General features: G+C 40.6%; 1 protein-coding gene across 6 annotated transcripts in view; it reads right to left on the bottom strand.

The window, feature by feature from the left end:
- UBR3 (ubiquitin protein ligase E3 component n-recognin 3) overlaps nucleotides 1–19,057 on the bottom strand; it is a 207,312-nt gene that overhangs the window by 166,137 nt on the left and 22,118 nt on the right. For all 6 annotated transcript variants that reach the window (XM_073305786.2, XM_073305785.2, XM_073305780.2 and 3 more), the window contains exons 2-6: nucleotides 13,741–13,880; nucleotides 9,646–9,804; nucleotides 7,546–7,689; nucleotides 6,850–6,899; nucleotides 1,641–1,707 (exon numbers count right to left, since the gene is read on the bottom strand). In XM_073305786.2, coding sequence (XP_073161887.1) covers nucleotides 1,641–1,707; nucleotides 6,850–6,899; nucleotides 7,546–7,689; nucleotides 9,646–9,804; nucleotides 13,741–13,880 — 560 coding nt within the window. The remainder of the gene's footprint in view (nucleotides 1–1,640; nucleotides 1,708–6,849; nucleotides 6,900–7,545; nucleotides 7,690–9,645; nucleotides 9,805–13,740; nucleotides 13,881–19,057) is intronic.

The raw sequence follows: 19,057 nt of genomic DNA, 5'->3' as shown, positions 1-19,057 counted from the left end.
GCAAGCATGCTACAATAATTTAGGGTCTAATCTTCCTCCCTTTTAAAAAGAAGTGTGTATGAATTTACTACTGATTAAAGATGCCGGCTTGACGGCCATGCAGATTGAAATCATCCATCTGCAGAACAGACAAAATGATTACAAGAAGTAATGCTTCCGCTCTACTCTGGGCTGATTAGGCTTCAAATGGAGTATTGTGTCCAGTTCTGGGCACCACATTTCAGGAAAGATGTGGACAAAAGGGGGAAATCCAGAGAAGAGCAATGAAAATGATTAAAGGTCTAGAAAATGTGACCTACGAAGGAAGATTGAAAAAACTGGGTTTGTTTAGTCTGGAAAAGAGAAGACAGAAGGGACATAATAACTATTTTCAAGTGCATGAAAGATTGTTACAAGGAAGAGGGAGAAAATTGTTGTTCTTAACCACTGAGGATAGGACAAGAAGCAATGGGCTTAAATTGCAGCAAGGGAGGTTTAGGTTGGACATTAGGAAAAGCTTTCTAACTGTCAGGGTGGTTAAGCACTGGAATAAATTTCCTAGGGAGGTTGTGGAATCTCCATCATTTGGAGATTTTTAAGAGCAGATTAGACAAACACCTTTCAGGGACGGTCTAGATAATACTGAGTCCAGCCATGAGTGCAGGGGACTGGACTAGATGACCTCTTGAAGTCCCTTCCAGGCCTATAACTCTAGGTACATTTCAAATTCAAACACCACATCCTCACTTTCAAGTCTTTCCAAAGCTTTGTTCATGCCTTCGTTACTGTTTTCCCTACAGAAATTCCCTTCTCATGCCTTGTGGCTACCCAGTGCTATCTTCCTGTCTTATCATACCCACAAATAATGGTATAATGTAATTTTAAAGAAAGGGAGGCATTTGTCTCTTGAAAATATCAGTATGGAAGGCATTAACAATTGCCATTAGCACCTTTTCAGAACAATAAACCTATCAACAAAAAGCTTAAAACATGGATATTCTCCCACCTCTAATCCCCAAAGGGCTAAATCCTCATGTACTTTGTCAGTCATTCTTCAGATAAAACTCTCATTGACCTCAGTGGGAATTTTGCTTAAATTGAACTAAAGATGGCAGGATGTGGCCCACAGAGAGGGATGATTTAAAGGCAAGTTATAAATGTGAGTAGTTTCAAAGGAGTCTCCATTTGAATATCTATTTCTAATGACATTTCTTTTCATATTAAAGTGTCATTACAGGATCAGTTTACTTTAAGACCAAAAAGGATCAGAAGGAAAGTGTTCTTGTCTGGCCCAAATTACAATTATATTGCTCACCAAAATACAGACAGACATTGTCAGGAACAAATTAAGCCTTCCACTAGGTTTTTTAAATTTATTAGCATTTGAAAAACCTTCCACCTAAATACTGACAACACAATGTGTTTTTAGAAGTTCCCTTGCAAAACAAAGGCGACGAATGATCAGCTGATACCAAATACTGAATGGTAGTACTAGCTTCCTCATGAGATGAGAGCTGCAGATTAAAAATACTCACTGACAAGTTAAATGCCTGTGTCACATGCAGTTTCCCAGTGCTTAAAAACAGACTGAGCGTTTTTAGATACAATAAGATAAGACACAAAGAAAGCATAATAAATGGAGATCATTACTTCATAAATACCTTTGGTACTGGTGCTTAGTTTCACCCTCTTGCGCTTGCCCACACCTTGGCTTCCATCCTGGTCCTCCTGGAGTAGGGGAAGAGATTACAAAACTCAATAGCTGTACAGAGTTTACTACAGAGAGTAAATACTCTGTAATTCACTTCTGGATTAAACACACAGCTAAAAAACAACAGGAGACCCTGTGCATACTTGCTAATGGGACAATGTTTTATCTGCTAAGGGAACCACAGACTCAATAAAATGCATTAGAAAAAAACATTTTAAAAAATGGTTTCCCCAAGGACAACATTATTATGTGCAAGATCAGACATTTTAACTTATTTGATTCATTTTGCTGGCTACTTTACTTTCTTTCTGAAACTAATTGCTCAAAAACGTTTACATAGGTAAAACATCTAGATACGGTACATGTAACTATGAAGTTTAATTTTTATCCCTTTATAGGTGGTTTTTTGGTTTGGGGTTTGTTGTTTTTTGCACGGATAGCCTCTTCTGGCTTTTCCAGCCAAATAACGTCTATGAATCTGAGATGGCAACACAAATAATTGAGTAGACATTTTCTAATCAATTTAAATGTTTCTATCCCACATTGAAATAATTTAATTTGTTGGCAGCCAGTTACAATTAGAAGAGCCCTAGCAAATAAAGTAATATTTCAGATATATAAAAGGCACTTGTCATCTAAAGTGCACAGAACGCTTTATAAACAAGCAAGCCAGCCTTACAGAAACCAATTTAGATTAAAAACATGATCATCACCACTTAAATGGGAAAGATGGGGCATAAAAAGAGAAAGTGACATGCAGACAGATATATGAGTTGAGGTTAGGATGCTGGATCCTGGCCTCCAAGTCTACTGTTCTAACAAGCAGATGACACTACGCCCACTATAATATTAGCGAAGCAAGTTAAATATATTTGTCTTCATTACAGTTTCTGAAATGTGTGATTTCATCCATTTAAGAGGATGAAAGCTATGATCAAATTTGGGGAATAAAGTATCATTTTCTTGAAGAATATTTTCTTCAACTGAAATGTGTGCTGATTATTTGGTCTCCCAAGTCTCAGTAGGGGAGGATTAAATCTTAATGGAAAGAGTTGAAGTTTAACAGCAATGCATCCTGAACACTAATCTTTTTAGATTCATCTTAAATACAAAAGGGAAAGTACCTTGCTGAATGTCATCTCTCTCCAATTACTCTCCCATGAACTAAAATACACTTAGAATTCTAAAGGACAGAATAATTCACCACTACTACTTATTCAGGAAAAAAAAAGTCCTACATGAGGAGAAAGCACAATCTTTTCTAACGAACTTATTTTCAATTTTGCTTTAAGGCAGTTTTGCGTTAGTGTTCTTGATGCAGAGAGTTATTGAACAGTAAGTAATATTTCCCTTGCAGTAATTTGTGCTGGAGAAACTGAACAAGGTTAAAAGCTTGTTTATTAAAGTATCTTAGAGTAAATTAACTGGATTTATATTTATAAATGTGTATTTCAGGTCCCACATTTATAAAAGGCTCTTCAGTCTCTTTTTGAGTTGCTAAAAAAACTGAGGGAATCTGGAAGTTATTTTTACCCTCACCCCACATCATATTTACTTGTAATCTCCGATTTGTCTGAAAATATGTCAGACAAATTAAGAAAAAAATGTACTCATAAATTAAAATTGGTTGTGTTTGTTTATTGTTAATCCTTCTTGCTATAGATGTCTCTAAATAAAAGTCCTGGTTGAGATCAAGTGTGAAAATGCTCACTCATGCTCTTTAAGATTACATTTCAATAGGAAAAAAGAAAAGGAGTACTTGTGGCACCTTAGAGACTAACCAATTTATTTGAGCATAAGCCCATCCGATGAAGTGAGCTGTAGCTCATGAAAGCTTATGCTCAAATAAATTGGTTAGTCTCTAAGGTGCCACAAGTACTCCTTTCCTTTTTGTGAATACAGACTAACATGGCTGCTACTCTGAAACATTTCAATAGGGTAACTGAGAACTTGACTCAGATCCCAGATAGGACCAAATTTCTCAGTTTTAATAATAATAAATAATAAAAACAACTGCATTCTTAACATAGTTGCTAGTTTGATCTAACATATGGCAATTTGCAGCTTTATACTCGAGTCTGGAAAGAAAGAATGAATTAAGTGTCCACAAGGTGTAAAACGCTAACTGACAGGCATATTTCAATTGCTGCTATTCTTTCCCCACTAACCCAAGCAATTCCTTTCCCTTGGGCCATCCATTCTATTCCCCAACCTTCCTTTTAAACTGTTATACTTCACCCAGAGAAATAAATCCTTTTCCCTTTCCATAGTACCAATATACCTCCCTAGTCCCCATTCATACCCCACCATCCTTTCCAAAAGGAATGCCATATCTGATCCCTCCCCAAACTACCATAATAGCATCAGTTTCCTTCCCTCACAATAGAGCAATCACAAACAAGGAGTGAGCATCATTCTGAATCAAATTCAGAATATTAAGATGAACTTTCTTTTGTTTCATTTAATGTCTCATCAGTAGTATTTCTAGTTGTTATTTCATATTGTGGGGTTGTGTTCGAGTAAAGATATGGTTAAAGAATAGCAAGCAGTACTTTGAAAAATGTCAACTTATAAATAGCACTGCTGAGAGCATAACATGCAGGGAGCTGGTGACAACAGAGTCAAGCATCTGATGTAACTTATTGTAGGTATAAACAAACAATAGATTTTTCATTGCTACACCTGTTCAAATAGATTTTAGGATACACTAATGACTGCTGTCTATTCCTGTCAGCTGGGACTAAGCTATCATCTGGAAGACTGTTAAAAGTTTTGTAAAAAAAAAAAAAAAAAAAATTAGGTCCATAAAAACAATATTTCAAGCAAGTTAAGAATACATTAATAAAGCAACTCTACAGTGATGTAACTAGTCCCCAACAATTCTCTTTGCCAATTCCAGCTAACCCACACATAGGTTTTTCTCCTTCTCCCCTACCAAACATGATTAGTAAATAAGGCCAGGTCTACACCAGGGAATTTATGTAAGAAAATATTCCCACTGTTGCTATCACCAGCTCAGCTGCAACAGTGTTAGCATCACTGGGATATCTAGTGCCTAACACTGCTCACACCCCTTTTAGCATTATCTGTATTAAACCTGCTTAGAACAAGTCTAATTGACATGATACTGAAAATGACTGCTGGAAAGAGAAAGCCACCTGTGCTAGATATAGCAATTTCCTGCCATACCCTTGGGTGAGCTATTTGAATTAAGTTTAAGTATCTTTGGGGCCCATGGTATTAAATTAATGGTTTATGTATTACTGTGGGCTAGAATTGTATGTAATTTCCTGGTGGGGCGGGGGGAGGCGAGGAGAGGGAAATGTAACAAATGACAGACCTTGGTGTTCAAAGGACTATACCGAACGAAGTGCCAAACAGGAATGGACTTTTGGAACAAAAAGTGTTAAGTGAACTTCCTGGGGAATATCTAGGGGGAGGTAAATATAAATACCTCACCTCCAATTATGCAAAAATCAAACCTTTTGAAACTATGCTCTGAACAAGCCATTGTCTGCTGATCGCCTGTTACCTGTGGCCAAGATCAAAGCCCAAGCCGTATAAAGGAAAAACTGAACTGTTCATGGTGGTTCTGGTTCTGAATACAAAAAAGTTATGAACTTATAACCCTGGGGGGAAACCCAGTTATGGACTTGAAGCTACCAGAGCACAAGAATGAAGTCAGGTGACCGCTGGTTAAGTTTTTTAGCACACATGTAGGTTCTTTTACTCTTTTTAATGTTTTTTTCTGTAATGCTTTCACTTTAAAAATAAATTTGCTTGCTTATGAAGTGCTGTGTGGTAACTTGTAACTGTGGGCAATTACACTATTCATAGCCATTAGAGAGAAAGTAAAGTGCAGATGCTGGCCTGTTTAGGCAGGCTGGCTTGCTGGGAACATCACAGTGTAGGCAGGGAAGTGCACAGCCTAGAAAAAGCCAAGTCAGGAGGGAGAGAGACATGGGTCACTAATAAGGCTGCGAGTTTGTCTTGGAGGTCACGGATTCCAAGACTTTCTGTGAACTCCGGGACTTCTGCAGCGACCGGTGTGCCTGGCTCAGGAAGCCCCTGCGCCAGTCACACCGGCCGCTGCTGGGGCAGTCTCGGGCCACCACGCTCCCCTCCAGCAGCAGCAGAGCTTAGGTGTGGGAAGGAGCAGGGGCACAGGACGGGACGGGATGAGGCGGGCTCTGGCCGGCGCTTACCTGGAAGTGGCAACATATTCCCCCTCGCTCAGCTGCTAGGCGGAGGCGTGGCCAGGCAGCTCTGCACTCCGCCTCCACCCAGAGCGCTGGCTTCACAGCTCCCGTTGACTGGAAACCGCGGCCAACGGGAGCTGCAGGGGCAGTGCCTGAAGATGGAGGCAGCATGCACACGCTGCAGAGCAGCCTGACCACACCTCCACCTAGCAGCTGAGTGAGGGGGCTGTCACCACTTCCAGGGAGCCCCCCAGGTAAGCACCGCCCAGAGCCCACCTCACCCCGTCCCGTTCCTCCTCCTAACCCCTTGCCCCGCCCACACCAAAACTCTGCTGCTGCTGGGGGGAGACACAGAGCCAGGTAGGGAGCCTGGCGGCCCCACCAACACCCCCACCCGGCTCAACACCAGCAGTGGTCCCTGGCCATGCTCTGCTGCCCACCCCCCTGCAAGCACCTGGGCTGCCCTCCCCCACCCTGAGTTTTAGTCAGGGGTATATAGTAAAAGTCATGGACAGGTCACGAGCCGTGAATTTTTGTTTACTGCCCGTGACCTGTCCATGACTTTTACTAAAAATACCTGTGACTAAAACATAGCCTTAGTCACTAACCATTACGGCTGAAGACCTAGAAGCCTAGAGTGGGTTCCCTTGTTGGGCCACGAGGGGAGAATACGGGTGGCAGTTACCCTGAACTGTGACACCACATATCTGTGTTGCTTACACCAGTTCAGCTGAAGCAGTATTAGCAACAATGGAAATTTTTATTTTTTTTTAAAAGTTATTTAGTGGAGCAAGGGCATAAGGATCTGGTCCTGTAGATCCCTACTAACAGCTTTTCTCTCCACTGAACTAGACAGACATACACCAAGTAGTAAAGATTTGCAGGATTTGGACTAAGGTATTCTCTCTGTTTATATATTGTTACATTTCTATTTAATTTCTTTTTAAAAAAAAATCTCACCTCATCTGAAGTCTCTCCTTGTCCTGATGTTGCTGTAGCACCTGCTAAACCTTTTGAAATAAAAATAAAATAAAATAAAGATTTCCTTCACAATTCTTTTACTGACGAGAGACACGTTTTATAAGATTTAATGATCCATAAAGAAACACAAAACATAACCTTAACTGTAGCCACACTGCCTCATACTGATCTCATTAGCTCTCACGAGATAAGCAGTACTGGGCTTGGCAGTACTTGGAGGGGAGATCTCCAAGGGATATTCAGGGTACTTGAAGAAGTGATGCTTGTGATTCAGAAGTATATCCCACCATAGTGCTTCAGTGCACTATGTTGGTGGAAAAACATTCTTTCAGAAGGGACAAACTGAAGTCCTGATCACTTCTGGCCATCAAAAATCCAGGGCACTATTGCAATAATAAGGACTTAACCCAGTTACAGTCCCTAAATTCCAATATGAGTAATTACATCTTGCCTACTCGAATTCCACGAATTCCCTGATTGGATAAGGATTATTATTCACATCCTATCCCTGAAGTACTATGTTTAGTTTTTTTGATGCATTTTGGCAGTATGTGAAGTGATCCCTACGAATAGTTTAATTCCATGAAGCACTTCAAATACTGTTTAGGACACAAGAAAGAGAAGGTTTTTTTTAAAAGCAAGATTTTTTTCGCCAAGATGTTTTTCTACACAAACCTTGAATTGCTAAAGTGCTAGTCCCAGATGCTTGCTCCTGCATACCACATGCAAGTTTATCCTCAGGAAATGCCAGTCCAGAGCCTTTCAAAGCTATGAGGTACTTTTCATGACTTTTCTTTGCACATGCATTTTCTCCAACACCTTGAATATATATTTAAGACAACATTAAAGCAAAGACAAACAAGTATTCAGTTCATGTACTAACACAAAAGGCCTCACTTAATGAGATTCGTGCCAAACGCATTTATTTTACAAGACTAAAAAATTTTAAAAGTGATCCACAATATTTGAAAAAAAAAAAAAAAACTTGAACAAGAATTAGAGATGCAAGTCTACAACTTGACCCTAAACACACACAAAAGTCAGTTTGCCAGCAGATGAATTTAAATTCAAAATACAAAAGACTTTTCTGATTCTTTACTTTTTCCAAATCAAGAAACATTTTTCTTCTAATCAAGGCACCCAACATCTCTGTTTAAGCAAGATTGCTACCTTCTATAATAATTCAACCATCTTCAGCTCAACAGAAAAGCTTGTTTTGCAATACAAATGGGAAAAAAAAAAAGAGAGACAGAAACTCCAAGTTGGTGGAAATAAAAGGATATTGAAGTGAATTAGGCCTAATATATAAAACTCATTTTAAATTGTCTACATTTTGGCAGAGAATGTTCTTAGAGCATCAAACAGGAAAAAACATTGTCACTTTAGTTTTGGATCTCAAAATATAAAAAAAAGTTGAGTTGAGACCACTGTAGCAGCAGTTAACCAAGATTATTCCCAGAGCTATAGACACTTCCACTCACATCCAAGTTGCTGGTTCACAAAGAAGTAAATAAATTGCACACATTGGATTAAAATCTTCAAAAACAAATGGCTAGGAAAAAAATCAATATTTCTCTAGCGAAAAAAAAAGTATGGGGAAATAATTTTGTTTTCAGGTTTTTAAGCAAGCTATTAAACAATGGAAAGGCAAATGCCACAGAGATGACAACATCCTTTTTAGCTGCCCACCTGCTAGTGGGCCACAAAAACGCCTCAGGCTGTGCTGTGTTCTGCCTCCATGGAGGCTAGGTTTCCACTCATAGAGGTACGTTCCCTATTCCTGCAGGCATATTTCCTTATTCCACACAATTCTCCCCCCCGTTGTCCCCTCCGAAAAAAACCCAAAAAACTGGCTCTTTCACCTAAGCACAAAATGCATAGGAAGTCTGCTACTCTGTGATGCAGGGTGAGCTTTTCCCCTGCAAAGTAAAAATTATTAAACTTCTTTCATTCAAAAGAGATCGTACTTGGCTCCCAAAAGACTTTTCCCTTAAAGCATGAAAAAGTCAATTTGGGAGAGAGGAGAGGGCAAAGTACTTTTCAGCAGTATTCCTAAGTACTTCTCTTTCAGACAGAAGACTGCTGTCTAAGAGTTTTGCCCTCCTTTAACCCACAGCTGCTCAAGATAATTACACTAACTTAAAGCCAGAGTAACTCCTATCTGCTTTGTAGTCATATAGAAGTAGGTTAGAGAGACTCAAAAATGAAAGCAGCAAGCCACAGAAAGCAGGGAGTTATTTGCATCAGGTCTCCCTAACCAGTGACTGTGTAACATTTTGGGCTGAGTGGGAGGGGGAGCATCAGAGGAAGAAAATAGGTGGCTTATGTATCAGGCTATTTTTACTGTGAACAGAATACCCCACAGTCTCAGGCAGCAACAGGTATTCTTTATGAGAGCAGGTCCTAAAATAAAATATGAGGCATTTATGATCATATGTTTTTATGGTAATTAAATGTTAGTTAAGTCAGCTCTGTTCTTGATCTTAGACCAATTATAAAAATCTTTATTGAAATGATATGTCCTTATAAAAATACTTGTGCCACAAAAGACCCTACTCCACAGTTCTTACATCAGCAAAATTCCCATCGGCTTCTCAAGCCCTAAAAATAGCAATCAACTCAGATGACCATTATGCTTATAATTATTTTTCTGATCTTTTTGGTGACATCAGAACAAAAGAATACAGTACACTGGCCTGATAACGAACAAAAATGGCTTCAATTTAAATTCCTAATAACTTCAACATTCATTAACAGGAATATGCATGAACTCACCAGAGCTCAGATCTTTGTAGAACTGTTGGTTTGTCAAAACCTGGGTAAGGACTGATCGCATTGCTCCTCCCATTTTGGTCAAGTCTTCTAGAAAGGAAACATGAGGCTCCAACATCTGAAGGATTCTGTGAAGGTCTTTTTCTGATGGCAGATCAGGAGCTGGAAACCCAATAAAAAGAAGTTTAAGGAAGAGAAAGACAATTGTTTCATTTTATTTTTATTGTTTCAATAAAGCATTATACTGAACATTTCAGAAGATTAAAACACTAGTTAGGTCACCAGTAAAATGTGTTTATAGACAGTCTGGTCTCACTTAAGAATTATCCCCACTTGACAAACATACAACATTAGATAATTGGATTTATGATCAAGAGAGATCCACGACTGAAACAACAGGGACACTACAAGTTAGTACTATGATGCAAAGGCAATAATACAAATACATAGTGAGCTTACAGAGCAAAATGAACGGCCATAGCCAGTGCTGTCAGTACAGTACAGACCTGTTTACGCGTGAATCCACTTAACTAGCGGTAGCTAGTTTGGACATGTGGCCAGAAATCATTACCGAGTGAAGATTGCCTGACTTCAGAATTTCTGTCCAAGGAAGAAATATTAACGGGCTGCGAGGCTACGTTGGGCCACGAAAGTGATGGCGAGGATGTTATTGAAAAGGTCAAAATTTTGCCCACAGAAGCCCTTAGTGCTGTAGAAACTGTTGTAAGATTTATGGAGGAGCAAAATGCGGAAAATATCTAAATCATTCATCTGCAGACTTCATAAGAAAGAAAAAAAATGCAAGCCAGAAAGAGCAGAAAATAACGGCGTTTTTTTCCTAAGTGAATCATAGACACTTTTTTCAGCATGGCCCTCTTAACCCCGGTCCGTTAACAAGCGGTCGTGACGGCTTGACTCCCGACATCCGTGCGTAAACGGGTCTGTACGTATATTACTTTCAAAGAAATAAGATCTCTATACAATAGAAAATCATGTTTGTCTGAACTATAACTGCATGAATCATGTGTATGTCAATATCTCTCCACAAGATGAAATTTCTGTTTTACAATTTACTTTTTTTAAAAAAAACATAAGAAACTACATACAAAAAGCTATGTTAAAAGAATATTACGATTGTTTGTGAAACCTTAATTTTGTCCCCTTGTGCGTAAGCATTACAAGAGACCTTAATTACACTTTTAAAAAAATTAGTGTTATGGAGAATGGTTAAGACTGATCAGAGCTTTCTGTTAAAGAGAGCATTTTTCAAAATGCTTTAAAATCCACGTCATAGTTCAGGGCAACTGCACCTGTATTCCCCCTCCAGAGTCCAAGGGCACCCACTTTAGGCTCCTAGCTAATCAGGAATCACCGCTTGTGGGAAGTGACCCGCATCTTTCTCTCTCTCTCTCTCTCCTGACTGGGAGTTTTCCAGGCTGCATACTTCCCTGCCTAAACTGTGATATCCTCAGCAAGCCAGACTGCTTAAACAGGCCTGCATCTGTACTTTGCTTTCTCTCCAAAGACTATGAATAACTAATTGCAAGCACTCAAAAAACACACAGATCTTTATAAGCAAGCTAATTTAAAATGAAAGCATTACAGAATTTTTTTTAAAAAATAATAAAATAACCTGCATGCCAGTAAGTTTACCAGAGATTACCCCCTCCCCCATGTTTTAACAAGATCTTTGGTAGGAGTTAGTCCTTCAAACCCTAAAAAAGGGTTTTTCTGTGGTTACAAGTTCATAACAGCCTTAACTCAGAACAAGAAACACCAAAAATAGTTCAGTCTTTCCTTTATACAGCTTGGGCCTTTGATTTCAGATTCCAGGAACAGGTAATTGTAGGCCTGGCTTGACATGAGTAATTGGACATGGGTGAGGTTTCATGTCTTGAGAGAGAAAACTAGGGAGGTAAATGGATCAGCAGGTTGGAATCAGAATGTCTGTACTAGCTAAGACAAGGGAGATGTCCATTGTAAATGGTTTCCTGGGTCAGAGAAGTAGGGAACATAAAGATGAGGTAAAGAGAAAGTAATACATGGATGGTGCATGGACAGAGGATGCTGCACAGGGATTGGTTCCTACAAAGTAACTAAGCCAATCCCAAAATATGTAATGCAATGTATCGTAAATGCAGTGCAATGTGTAAATGTATATAAAGGAAGAGGACTGCTGTACAACTGTGTATATGTGGTATGCCCTGTACCCACCCCTATGCTTGAAACTGATCAACTCAAGTGTAGTTTGATTGTATGCCAATAAAGAAATGAGTGATGAGTTCGGAGTCTAGCTGAATTCTTGGAGAACTAAGTAAAGAGGTCTTGGTGAAACCCCAACAGTAATCAGCAGACAGTGGCCCTCTCTTTGGGGTGTAACTTCAAAACGTTTGATTTTTGCACAGAGTGGGATATTTGCATTCACTTTCCCCTAGAGATTCCAAAGAAAACTGCACGACACTGTCCCAAAAGTCCATTCTTATCTGGCCCATTCAATTATAATGTTCAATTACAGTCCTTTGAAGCTCACAACACTTCCCCAGGCTCATACATCCCATCTCCTCCCTCTTCCCGGCCCCAAAAAGAGGTTACATACAATTCTTCCCACAATAATACATAAACTCTGCATTTAATACAATGGACTCCAAACACACAAACTTAATTCAATAAGATTCTTCAAGGATATTGCAGGAAATTGCCATATCTCTCTCACCATGAACACAGGGAGCCTGTTATGAAATCTGATATGCCACAAGAAGGATCAGCATAGACTTTATAGTGCAAGTTTAGCATAATTCTGTCAAAAGATTAAGGAGATACAGCCTACCCAAAAGTGAGCTGCTTTCAATTGTTAAAGTGCTCTGAAATACACAATACCCTCTGTTTACAGGAAGGGCACAAACCAATGCAAGGCAAACTTAACTCCACATTACTAAAGTTTTTTGGCACTGACTAAAATTAAATTGAGCTCACCAACTACTGGCTCATTGTGTGCGCACGCACACACACACACAACACAGCTAGGAAAGGATTCACTAGGTTCAGCATGTTGGATCATATTAAAGAAGTTCTCTGTTAAAATCACAAATGAGTTTGATTTTTCATAGTTTAAATTCCAGGGTATTACTAATTAAGAGGTCTCTTGGTTTTTAGTACTGTTTCTCTCCCTCTATGTGTGAAACTTGCAAGATGCTAATTGTGTTAGTACATTCTAAGACAGAGTCTGTTCTCAAAGCAATTCTTTGTAACAACCACCACTCACACAGAGAGAGACTCAAAGCAATACTATGTAACAGAAACAGCACCCAGAGACTCCCCGCCCTTTTGTTGTATTCATCTCGCTTTGTTAACAATTGTGATTAAAACAGAGATAGAGGATGTATGTGGATGGATGCTTGGTGTGGATAATAACTGAATGATCAGGGAGGTGCCAGCCAAAGAATCCAGTGTCCATCAGCTGAAGAAGGCGTCAAGTGGAAATAATCAGAGGACCCCCCCCCCCCGGAGGGCAGACTGGAATCCACCCAACTGCCTCAAGAATGGGAGAATCAAAGAACAAGATAACATCTGGCAGCATGGAGCCGTCAGGAATGTGCCATCTGCTGATTGATTCAGCAACAGCATGATGCAAAGCAATTCCCATAGACTGGCATAGGAAGAAATTCCTATAAAAATGGACTCTAGAAAGCGAGAAGTTTGGGGTCTGATTCTGCAAACCAACTTCCAGGAGTGTCAGATGAGCACGTGACAAGTCCCTGCTCCCTCCTCATGCCCAGGCCATCTGGCCTGTGGCTTGGCATGAGTAACTCTAAGGCTGGTAACTATGATAACAACCTTGCAGAACCTGTGTGTGTATGAATGAATGTGTGAATAAATATGAGATTGAATGGAATGTTATAGCTATAACTAACTGCTTACTATGATTCTTTCTGTATTCACAATAAATGTGGTATTTTGCTTTTTCCCCTTTAATAAGATCCTGCTGGTTTTTATTTTATTGGTATAACAAGCACAGACTAAAGTTAGCATCTTCACAAAGAATCATAATCAAGAGACAGCGACATAAACCATGGTATCCACATGCAAATTCAAACATACCAGGTTCATTATATCCTTCTCTTAAGTACTGAATAAGACTAAAGATGAATTGTGGAAGAACTAGTTCTGACATCATCAACAAGTCTTTTGGGACACAGGGAACATTTGAACTTGATTTCATCCGGTGGCGCTGACAAAACCTATAAGACAAACAGGGGGAAAAAAAAAATAAGTTAGCCAAGTACCAATATAGTTCAGAACAGGTATCTGAAAAACAAAACAAACAAAAAAACCAAACCCTGAGCCACCACTATTTTCAATTCCCCTTACTGATCTGCACACTTACGTGCATAAAAGAGGGTACCATGAAACAGGTATTCTGTACAAAAGTTAGTTACGATGAAGATACAATTGTGTTCACATCCTCCCTGCCATATCCCCCGTAAATCATAAAATAAAGTTGAGATATACTTTCAGAAGTTAATCAGAACATAGGGTGTTTTCCACATTATGAGCATCTTCCAAAGAACTGGGAAGAGAACACTGTCACGGTATTTCTCATAATTAAAATGTGTTTATGCCTGCCATCCAAAATAGAAGTCGAAATGTTTTCCTCCAGTGAATCTGTACTGGTTTGCTGTATGGATATTGGTAAGCACTGAGCTGACACAAACACCTCTTTGAAAGCAATAAAACATTTGTTTTGAAAGGGAAACACACTTATGATCACAGACAGTTAAGAAAAATCTTAAAATCAGACATGGGACCTACCAACTTTCAGAGTCTTTTCAACGGAGAACAATTCGATATTTTATTCTCTTTGCTAAATCTGGATATTACAAGTTTCTATGTTTTGTTCAGTGTGTGTAAAATAGGAGGGGGAGATTGTCACCCCACTACAACATGCACAGGACCGATGTACAGGAACCCCACAAACCCTGGGTCCAGCCATGGGAGGATTCCCCTGGCACAGGAACTACAGAAGACAGCCATGAGGCTTATGGGGCTGACATAACTTAGACAGGCAGCTGGTGCTGTCTAAGTTGCACCAGGAGTCCCAGAGCACCCCATAATTAAGGGGACACAAAGGTGGCCTCAAGCCTCCATATCCCACCTTTCCACCTGGCCTCTCACCGTCTGAGAGGCAAAGCACAGGATCACACTCTGAGTCTTGATGTTATTTTAGTTCACGAATTTTCAGGCTTAATTGGGGGGGGGGGGGGAAAGAAATAATCCTAAAGTATGTCTGTCCCCCACCTCCTACCAATATTTAATTTAACTGGGGGGATGGGGGGGAAATCTAACTACACAGCTCCACTTAAATCCTTCTGTGAAATACCTGAATCTCTACACAGCCAAAGAGAAGGACTAATCCTTCAGACCTTTAATCACAGAAGCAGGCTTGCTGACATCAGCAGAACAACTTGTTTGAGTGTAAGGATTCACATCAGGCCCTATCTTTGACTGTGTAGCAATTCAGAGATATCTACAAAAGAATAATAGGCTGATCCTGCATCAACTTAACTATACATATTGCTTAATAAAAGCCACTCCTCTTGTCCTTGTTGGGAAGCCCTGCAGATGACAGAACCGCAAGCCTGCAGGATTCCTTAGGCAACAGGTATAATCCGAAGTCCACTGAAGTCAATGGAAAAACTCCCACTGATCTCAATGGGCACTGAATCAGGCCCACTTGCACTCTGCCAGGTTAGTGTTACCAAGGGTCTTCAAATCACACATCTGGGATATTTACCCAGACCAGAAAAAAAAAAAAAAAAGGCCAAAACCATGGGAGGAGGAGTCTAAAAATACATGGTTTAAAAACAGTAAATTTGATTTGACAGTGTCACTTAGCAATAAACAGCTACTCATGTTTATCATCATCATCTATTGATGTATCACTGACAAATGGCTGTGCCTGAATATGCAAGTTATTTTCTATAGTCATACCCTCATTGAGAAATTGGCTATACCACCACTTTAGGAAGAAACTCTATGTTTTCTATAGAAGATTCTTCAAGAAGGAGAGGCTCAAAAGAACCAATTCAGGTCTTATAGTGAAACACAGTAATATAGGAAGGGGCTTAGAAAAAGAAAAATCAGGTCTAAGGAAGCGGGTATCAGACTTTTAGGCCACAAATAGAGAGGCTGTCCAGTCCAAGGATCAACTGTGCATTCAGACAATATACAAATATTTCCCAGCTCACAGCAGCCCAGCTTTCAATAGCTGCACCTTCACAAGAGTAAATGTTCTCTCTTTTTCTATTACTCATTTATTTTCTCTTTCATTGAACAAATAAGGCATTGCATAAGTGCAATTATAGTCTGTTGATTTAGAGAGCTACAACTATTGCTTGTTCATCCCTGGGAACAAAAGTGCCCTCAGAGGAGAAAGACAAACCAGGTGAAGTGTCTGTGATCTAGTGTCTGTGGGTTAGTTGAACAGAAAGCCAATGAAAAGGAATTTAGGAACAGATGCACTCTGTACTCATGGTATTGCTGCCTACAGATGGAGGTCCACGCTGGCAGAAAATGAACTCCGAGTACCTTTTGGTTGGAGGATCAGTACCTCATTTAGAACACTAAGATATACAGTTTCTCTTTTATCCCAGCTACAGCCTTTTTATGAGGCTTTTCCAAGGCCAATCAAAAAATTTGTAAGATTTAAAGGCACACCTGCAATTATAAGGCGATTATTTTAGAATAATGTATATTTATATCCTTATCACTTTAATCAGTCCGCTGTACATTTTTATGTTCCTCAAATGTATTTTTTGTAGGTAAGCATCTCACGCTGGTGTTCTGAAGATCCTTGTAACTAAAAGCCTGCAAATGTGCATGTTGAGCAAAAACTCCAACCCACCCTATGATGCTGCCATCTCTTTCCCTTCTCCAGAAATAGCTCTGCTCCTAGGAAGCCTTTCCAAAGGCAAGATCCACTCAAGAATCAGGCCTATTGAATTTACCCCACATCTGATCTACCTGGAGCTAAAGGATATGAGGCATGTCTCCTCCCTAAACACCCCCAAAATAATGTGATTTATAGCAGATCTTTTTACTAGGGGGGTGTTGTTTTTTTTAATATAGGCTCTGCAAGATCAAGAAGGAAAGCAAATTCCATCCACAGTGAAGGACCTTACATTAAAAAAATAATAATAATAAATAATAATAATAATAATCTCAGCAGTCTCCCCTCCTTCTTAAACTGAGGGAGATCCAGACATGGATTACTTTCCAGATAACCAGGCCCGAGCCTTACAGCATGTGTGCCAAAATCATTCTGTAGAAAGATACACATTCCATATCTGTGGTTCATGGACTCCTCAGTCCACAGTGTCAATAAGAGCTTTGAACAATGATCAGGAGTAAAATACAGCCATTAAGTAGTAACTAAACTATGTTATTGTCACACTCAGCATTAATGGAAAATATGCTGCCTTTTGTCTCTCTTCCTTTCTGCACTTTCTCTCCAACTCACACCTTCCTGTCAACTGTTTGAAATGGGTCATCCTAATTATCAAAACAAAAGGGTTTTTTTTTCTCCTGCCGATAATAGCCCACCTTAATTGATTGGTCTCATTACAGCTTGTATGGCAACACCCATTTTTTCATGTTTTCTGTGCGTGTGTGTGCGTGTGTGTAGATTTATATATCTTCCGACTGTATTTTCCACTCCATGCATCCGATGATTTTAGCCCACGAAAGCTTATGCCCAAATAAATTGGTTAGTCTCTAAGGTGCCACAAAGTACTCCTCAGTCTTTTTTGCTGATACAGACTAACACGGCTCCCACTCTGAAACCTCTCCCACTTCTCTTTGTATCTATCCTTCCCCCCCCACACACACATTTCCTTCCCTTCTCAATTTCCACCTCCTGAGTTTTACTCCTACCCCTTCCTTCATCCCATCTGCTGAGCAATTAAACAGCTAATGCTGACATTTAGAGTGTAAACATTAGTCTTTAGAGTTACCACTCCAAAGAGAATAATGGGGGCAGGGGAAATCATACTCTCAGAGCCATTATTTCAAGCTGTCTGTAGATTCAGTGAGGCTTGGTCTACAGGAGCAAGCCACAATCCTGAACAACGCAGTTATATTGATCTAACTCCCAGTATAGACAGCACCATGTCAACAGGAGGGTTCCTCCGATCGACATAGCTACCGCCTCTCAGGAAAGTCGATCACCTATGCCAAGGAGAAAAGCTCTCCTGTCAGCATAGGTAGCATCTTCACCAGTGATTCTCAAAATTTTGTATTGGTGACCCCTTGCATCCAGCAAGCCTCTGAGTGTGACCCTCTTATAAATTAAAAAAACACACTTTTATATTTAACACTATTATAAATGCTGGAGGTGAAGTGAGGTTTGGGGTAGAGGCTGGCAGCTCGCAACCCCCACATGATAACCTCAATGATCCCCTGATGGATCACGACCCCCAGTTTGAGAACCCAGGGTCTTCGCTGAAGCATTATGGTGGTGGAGCTGCATCATGTCAACTGCACCACTGCAGCATTTTAAGTGTAGACAAGCCCAAAGACCACACCACACCAGTTTACACTCAGTTCATGTTTTCAAGGTTATCTTTGCACTCCTGGGGACCACAAACTTGCCCTTTTATCAAAAGAAAGCTTAGATTCTGCAGTCTGAATATGCCAGATAGGCACATAAACATAAAATGCAAGATGGACCCAGCCCCCAGTCCAGGTGTTTGATACTCTGCTTTATAATTTAAGATTAACATCTTAAATAACAGCAGGAAAACATCAGACAGTGAAGATCACAATAGGTCCTTGCTCCAGAGAGGAGTGGTCCTTAGTTACATCTAGTCAGAGGTGAAAGTAAGCTGGTACGCCCCGGTACGGCATACCGGCAAGAGCCAGTCCGCCATACTGGGGTGGATCGGCTTCCCCAGGTGCAATTTAAAGGGCCTGTGGCTCCCAGCAGCAGCCAGAGCCCCGCTGCTGGAGCCATTGGGCAGCGGCAGGGCTGGGGCGGCGATTTAAAGGGCCCGGGGCGATAGCAGCGGCCGAGCCCTGGGCCCTTTAAATCGTCCCCAGAGCCCTGCCGCCGCTTCCCCAGGGCTCCGGCAAGCTCTGGGGACAATTTAAAGGGCCCGGGGCAGTAGTGGCAGCAGGAGCCACATCCCCGGAGCCCTGCTGATGGAACCCTGGGGAAGCGGCGGTGGGGCTCTAGGGATGATTTAAAGGGCCCAGGGCTCTGGCCACCGCTACCACCCAGGGCCCTTTAAACCGCTGCCAGAGTCCCTGGCTGCCGCTGTTACCCTAGGGAGAGGGAAGGAGGCACTTGCCGGTACAGGGTGGGCCAAGGCTGGCTCTAACCTCCCCCAGCCCCGCCCCTTCTGCCCAAGGCCCTGCCCCT

The sequence above is a fragment of the Lepidochelys kempii genome, chromosome 11 (genome assembly GCF_965140285.1).
Source record: "Lepidochelys kempii isolate rLepKem1 chromosome 11, rLepKem1.hap1, whole genome shotgun sequence".
NCBI classification, from domain to species: domain Eukaryota; kingdom Metazoa; phylum Chordata; order Testudines; family Cheloniidae; genus Lepidochelys; species Lepidochelys kempii.
The sequence above is the reverse complement of the archived record's forward strand: the minus strand, read 5'-3'. Positions and strand labels throughout refer to the sequence as shown.